This window comes from Trachurus japonicus, chromosome 13 (genome assembly GCF_045865225.1).
Source record: "Trachurus japonicus isolate A0001 chromosome 13, Traja_1.0".
In the NCBI taxonomy this organism is placed as follows: Eukaryota; Metazoa; Chordata; class Actinopteri; order Carangiformes; family Carangidae; genus Trachurus; species Trachurus japonicus.
In genome coordinates this window covers 9,497,036-9,504,208 of record NC_140919.1, presented here as the reverse complement: position 1 = coordinate 9,504,208, position 7,173 = coordinate 9,497,036, and the positions used below count along the sequence as shown (strand labels likewise).

Sequence of the window (7,173 nt, the reverse complement as noted above, 5' to 3'; positions counted from 1 at the left end):
ATAACACAGTCAATTGCTGCACTCTCATTGTCTCTTATATTTAGGGATTCATAGAGAAATGGCACTAAAAACACATTAAACCAGTATTTTTTTATTTTTTTATTTGTCCATTACTTCGTCATACGTGCACTAGGAGGAAACTGGGAGACGGAACAAGGAAATGACCTCTAACCAGCCCAATGACATCACAAGGTTCCGCATTCATTCATAATATGGGTGAACTCTGAATGAGTGGAGAGCTGTGACTGATCCACCTGGAGTTAGGGGGATTAATGGGTCCAGTTTCCAGGGCAACGCGCTGCTAACATCGACAACATCTACGGACTAGAAGCGGAGCAGCGACATGTCGGAGGAACAGACTTCTCCGGTAGGTTTCCCTCACTTTCTTCGCACCATGCATGAAGGCAGTAGCACCTAGTCTCCGCTCACTCTGCTGCTGCTCTCATGGCCGGCGCCATTTCCGTATGCGCCCGGCATTTGGAGCGCGGTGATTGGCTGAGCCGTACGTCTGTCTCAGTACGCCGCTTCTCATTGGACGCCGGTGGGGGAAAAGGGGCGGGGCTCCGACTGGAAACGGTTGACAGATAACAGTTAGTAGCTACAGCGTTAGCTTTGATTTTGTGCTGTTTAATTCAGGTTTCTTGATGATTTATGACCTTTTAAACTAATAAAACTTTAAGAAACAACATCTGACTCTTAAAAAGGAGAAGTTACATTAACATCCGGCTGAGAAACCGACCAGAAACACTCGGTATTTCAGCTTCTTTTACACACTTTAACTCGTGATGATGATCATTTTTACAATCCCATCAGTATTGGAGCAGGTTCATGTAGCAAATAGACTCATATTTATTTTATTCCACTGATGCCGAGTGGAAGTTTGCTCTATATTAGCCTCTGAAAAAAACATAGAGATTCATATTTAAGATTTAATAAACCGATGCTGAACTAACAAATGTTGAAAAAGTCGATTTATGAGTGAAGTTTCTGGACAAGCAGAAGAAAACTGTTAAAATCTTCTTTTTTTAACAACAGAATGACTGTGGAAACACATAATACATTATATGAATATTAGATTATATAAAATACCAGAAAAACAGAGAAGTATTTCAATAAACTATTAAAATAAAACTTGTACTTTTGAAATGTTAGGCTATTCATAAGATTCTATGGCAAAAGAGCTTGTATTTCACATTCACCAGTGACACGTTTTTACCATAGACTGTATATAAAAAACGTTTTTACACGTTTATTTAGGATACAAACACTGGCATAGATAGATAGATAGATAGATAGATAGATAGATAGATAGATAGATAGATAGATAGATAGATAGATAGATAGATAGATAGATAGAGGCTGGAGGTAAATTGAAATGTCATAGCAGCCACAGAAACATCTATGAAAACTGGTTAAGAAAAGCGGTGTAAAAAAAAAGAGAATATAGATAGGCTATATAGAATATGTAGCCTATAAAAAGGACACAACAACTATAAACATTAACACAAGTTTGATAATAACTAATTGTCATTTACACAAATGCACACCCTCCCATCCAGGTTTTTATCTTTTATATTCATTTTATAATCCTGTTATCATCCTTAATCCCCAGCCTGTTCAGCCAATCACATGCCTCCGTCCTCTCCTACCAGGCCTAATGAATAAAATGACTTTTCTGTTAAAACATTATACGTTTTTAATATGGGAATAATATTACAGTATAGTTTTTTTTCCTAAGATCTTTTCTAAGATAACGCTAAAGATGTTCTACTTCATTTCATTGCCCATAGCAATATTTTAAAGGAACAACAACAGTGAAATTTGTGATTTAAATTGTCATTATTTGAGAATATAGAGCTCCGTCCGTGGTCGTTATGCTGTTGGCTGCTGACCATTCAGAAAATAAAAGTGTGTCAGATGAGGAAAGTTTCCACACGCACGCTATTGTATGTATGGCCACACCCAGAACCCCTCCCTGTCCTTTATAACGGACTCAATGAATTGGCACACTTATCTTTTGGAACCAGAGATATCTTGGGGTGGAGGTCCTGAAGGAGTGGGGGGGGTGGTGTCCGGTAAAAAAAAAAACAGACCACTGTTCAGTATCTGGATGAGTATATGACCTCAGCTCCGCTCCTCAGCTCACCACACACACCGCAGGCAGCCGCAGCCACACACACACAGACGACGACACAATAGCCTCCACAGTGCAGACGCTCAGAGCAGAACCATGGAGGATGGACCTTACAAGTACATCAGGGTGAGACGGAGAGAGCTGTGGTTGTAAAAAAGAGAAAAAGAGAAAGAAAGAAAAGAAAACGTGCAGAGGAAGAAGCTCATATAAGAAGTGAGTTTATTATTTAATTCTTCTCTTTTTGCTTCTTGCAGGAAGGGAATGGAAAGGTCAGCAGGGTCATCCGCATCGGGACCCGCAAAAGCCAGGTAAAGTACATTTATTCTCTTTTTTCTTTTCTTTTTTTGCTCACTAACTTTATTGGCAGAGTGGATGATGGTTTCAGCATCAGTTAGCTATATTCATTCATTGCTTTGATTATAATTAATTCATAAAGTGTGGAGACAGACAACTCAGTGTGTCAGTTAAACACCGTTCCTCCTTGGAAGCCGTCTGCACAGATAAGATAACGCTGATCCTCCTCCGCTCTGTCGCACTTTTCATTCATTCTGTGGATCAGTGTGTCTTTTTTTTTTTTTTATATATATATATATTTTATTCTGAATAATGAGAATAAAACCCGGTTAAAGTCAGTTGTTTCTGTTGCAGTTGGCCTGTATCCAGACGGACAGCGTGGCAGAGAAGCTGAAACAACTGTATCCTGAACTCCACCTGGAAATAAGTAAGAATCGTCCGCAAATGTTCATTATTTTGATCCTTTGGTTTATTATTTGAAGGGATACGCCAACATTTTTTTTGGGTGTCTTGCCTCACTCCCGAGTCCATGACCAGCAGATAGACACCATCCTTTCGACTGTGCGTGCAGTAACCATGGAGATAGAGCCGTATCGCCCGTAATTAGCTTAGCTCAAACACTGGAAGTGTATGGGTAGTGTTAGCCTGCCTCCACCTAAAGTCATCAGAGAAACTCTTCAGCAACTCTAAACGGAAACCGGCGGGCCGATCTTCGTCTCAGAGCTGACAAAACTCTCCGGTAAGGCATCTTGAGCGGTCAAATGCCGCTAACGGGACGAGATCGGTCAAAACGGAGGGTTCAAGCAAAGACGGTTTATTTTGGTTCAAGCTAGCTACATCGAGGGTAGGTTAGCTTCCTATTTCAAAGTAAAAGCACAAATTCTATCATCATGGTTTTCTGTATGTAAAGGGCAACGGGTGTTTTGTTTTGTGAAAGTAACCGGAAGTGCGTCGGTCACAACAGCTAGCTTGAGTAGCGCCGAATTCGTCCGAACAAAATTGTAAACAGCTGGTATTTAGACAAATTAACGACACACTGCTGATCTAAACAGCTACTTTCTCGCCTAAACATGTTTGAAATGTCGATAAAGTGATATATTTACAGAGTTTAGAGCTAAAATGAAATCAGCTTCTGACTGCTGATTTCGGCTCGGGTAGGAGGCAGGCTAACACTACCCATACACTTCCAGTGTTTGAGTTAAGCTAATTACAGGTGATACGGCTCTATCTCCCTTGTTGCTGCACGCACAGTGGAAAGGATGGTGTCTATCTGCTGGTCATGGACTCGGGAGTGAGGCAAGACACGGAAAAAAAAATGTTGGCGTATCCCTTTAATATCTGTACTGAAACTGCTCCAGAGCTTATTTTTATGGCATTTAAACTCACATTCAGGTTGTTTTATTTCATCTTTATCTCAGATTAAACTCAGGCCTGCAGATGTTTGACTCCACCTCTGTCTGGTATTTGTGCCAAAATCATGTTATTGAATCTGTCATATTATTTTTCTGTCTTTCAGTCGGCATGACAACAACAGGAGACAAAATCCTGGACACAGCGTTATCAAAGGTAAAGTTTTGTTTTGTTATAATTGTCTTTTTTATTAAATCCATTTATTAAAAAAGATAATTGCAAAGCACACTAGAGCACATCTTTTAAATAGACAGCCAATCACCTTCATGGTTTAGAGCTCGATCCCAGGATGCTGCGTGCTGATTGGCTCACTCACTGATGCTGACGAGATTTACTCATTTACTCCCTTGGGGTTGACATTTGAAAACTCAAACCAGTTCAGTTGGCTCTTAAAAGTATTAAAGTTTGATCAACTTGTTTTGCCAATTATATAATTGATTGTCTCTATGCAATTTTGAAGAATTTTAAAAACAATATATCAGAGAAAGCACACAGACACTAACCCAAATCAGCAGGTGTTTGGCTTTTATCAGCAATAATCCAATTACAATTCAGTCTGTAGATGGTTCATTCATAAATATTAACTATATATCATATTATTTATCATTATTGATGGAGTATATACATTACCATTTAATGCATTGTACCAGAGTTGCAACCTAAAACTCAAATAACATGAAAAAGACAGAAATGCAACATGCAGATGAAGAGCAATACTGAGTGATAGTTTCAGCTGGACACACTCCACTGTGAGAAGTTGTGTTAGATGTTTTACAGTTTTTTACACTTGGTGCATTCATCCTGCTGAAACTGACAGTGACTGTTTGTTTGTTTTGCTGCAGATCGGGGAGAAGAGTTTGTTCACCAAAGAGCTGGAGAACGCTCTGGAGAAGAACGAGTGAGTGTGACGGTGTCGTCTGTGTCTGACACCAAAGTGTCATCAGCAGGCGGCGGCGCTAACTGTTAGCATTTACTGATAACTCTCTGTGTGCAGCTGCTAATTACAGTTAATTAGTGGTTTTATTCTGCAGCTAAAATGACAGAACACCACTGACTCTAATACACTGACAACAGACCGTTCACACTGTGTGTATATGGAAAAAAAATTAAGAGACCACTTCAAAATGATCAGTTCCTCTGGTTTTACTATTCATAGCTATGTGTTTGAGTAAAATGAACACTTTTGTTTCATTCTATAACCTACTGACAAAATTTCTCCCAAATTGGAAATAAAAATATTGTCATTTAGAGCATTTATTTGCAGAAAATGGCAACTGGTCAAAATTCAGAAAATTCAGTATAATGCAAAGAAAACAAGTTCATATTCATTTTTAAAACAACACAACACTACTTTTTAAATTTAGGAAGAGTTTAGAAATCAAAATTGGTGGAATAATCCCAATTTTTAATCGCAGCAGTGTTTTTATTTATTTATTTATAATCTTTCTTCCTCATTAAATCTGATTTGGTTCAGGTGATCAGCTAAGTAGAGTTTTTGGAGTGGTCTCTTTATTTTTTCCAGAGCTGTACTGTATATATACATATGAAATGGCAAGAAAAAGTATGTGAACCCTTTGGATTTACCTAGTTTTCTGCATTTAATGATCATAAAATGTAATCTGATTTACATCCAGGTTACAAGTAAAGACAAACACAATGTGCTTATTAACCTACCGTAACACTACCAACAACAAAAGTAAATAGTGAAACTTTAGGCTAATGACTCCAAAATGAAAAGTTACGTTAAGATTTTCGACTTCTGACATCATAGCGTTCAGGCTGCAGGTTCACTCAGCAATGCAATTGATGCTTATTTTGGAAGCAGATGGAGATGTGTGAAAACATCGACAAATAACTTTTGTTCCAGTTCCAGTTTTGTTGCTGTCACTGTCGTCACGTTGGAAAACCAGAGCTCTGAGATGACTCCTCAATTTGTGAACTGTCATTTCAAGTTTGGCGTCATTCAGTTAATTTTTCACAACTCAGAGCTTGTTTTTTTTAGTTGCAACTTGTCTTAAACGCAGTATTACAGTCAGGAGTTAACAAACCTGGAGTCCAAACAATGAAGCTCGATTGGGGGCCAAGGCCACTTTGACCCATAAAAAAAAAAAAGAAGAAAGGCCAGTAGCACTCGTGTCCTTCTCATAGTTTTTTTTATTGCAAACTGCGTCAGCGCTACAACACACAGACCGGTTTCGACAACGTCTTCCTCAGTGTGCAATTTTCAACAGGAAGTGAGTGTATTTAAATACTCACAGCCGTGGTCAATCACTTGATGAACAAGTAACAATCATCGAGAAGAATAAGAACTTCAAAAATGTACAAATATTAGGAAAAATAGAAAAATGTACAAAATACAAAAATACATCAAAGACCCAGATATCTAAATTATCATAGGTAAATAGGTACATAGAGCAATTGAAACTTTGACTTTGACCCATAAAACACACTGAAACTTTTTGAGTTTGCTTTCTGCTGATGTGAACCATGATGAGCTCTCTGAAGACCTGCAGACAAGAATTGTTGAGCTGCATGAAGCTAGAACAGAGCCATCTCAAAGACTTTGGGATATTTTTTTATTTTATTTTTTTAAGTGTTATTGTGTTATTTCACACCAGTACACAGTAACCAGACAGAACAAACTCACACATCAACATACCAAGACAGCAACAACACAAAAAACAACAACACCTGGCCTGAAAGGGGGATGGACGAAGCATAGCTTTTAGATTTCCATCCCCATATCCACCAGTCCACTGTTTGACAAGTTGAATACAGATATACAGAGCATTTAGTCCCGTGGCTCCCAGTCAAGGTGACGCCATAGGCACAACACAGGACGCTTGGTTAGGTAAAAAAAAAAAGAACCACAGAGTAACGGCTAAAGACTTTTAAAGACGTCACTGGAACATTTGTTGAGCACTTTTAATACAGGAAGCAGCTCAAAGTGCTATACATAATAAAATAATAATAATTAACAGAGAGGACATTTACACACATAGACAAACACACACGCATTCACACCCCCAACATTTAAAAACACTGAGGAAAAACACTATCTTACACTCAACAATTTACAGTTTGCAGTGGGGAAAACAAGACTAGAGAGTGGATAAAAAAGAATATAAGATGGAAAAGAGTACAATTAAATGAAAAGAAATAAAATAGAATAAAATAAAATAGATAAATACTATATGTATAACGCATAAATAATTCACAGGGATAGAGATAGAGATACTTCCACGGCTGCTGTGCTTTCCCCCGAATAAAATATCACTTATCATCCCTGAAATGAAACAGCTTGATAGTCCACAACTCAACTGGGAAAAGGTTTA

The 7,173-nt window shown here is 38.3% G+C and overlaps 1 protein-coding gene across 2 annotated transcripts in view; it reads left to right on the top strand.

The window, feature by feature from the left end:
* Positions 1-204: 204 nt before the first annotated feature.
* LOC146975422 (porphobilinogen deaminase-like) overlaps positions 205-7,173 on the top strand; it is a 16,912-nt gene continuing 9,943 nt past the window's right edge. Inside the window, exons 1-5 of one of the 2 annotated variants that reach the window (XM_085794390.1) lie at positions 205-367; positions 2,389-2,442; positions 2,783-2,855; positions 3,945-3,994; positions 4,681-4,736. In XM_085794390.1, the coding sequence (XP_085650516.1) occupies positions 344-367; positions 2,389-2,442; positions 2,783-2,855; positions 3,945-3,994; positions 4,681-4,736 (257 nt within the window). In that variant the 5' untranslated portion in view covers positions 205-343. Of the gene's footprint in view, positions 368-2,112; positions 2,261-2,388; positions 2,443-2,782; positions 2,856-3,944; positions 3,995-4,680; positions 4,737-7,173 lie in introns of those variants that run through there. The other variant, XM_085794389.1, reaches the window with a different exon arrangement.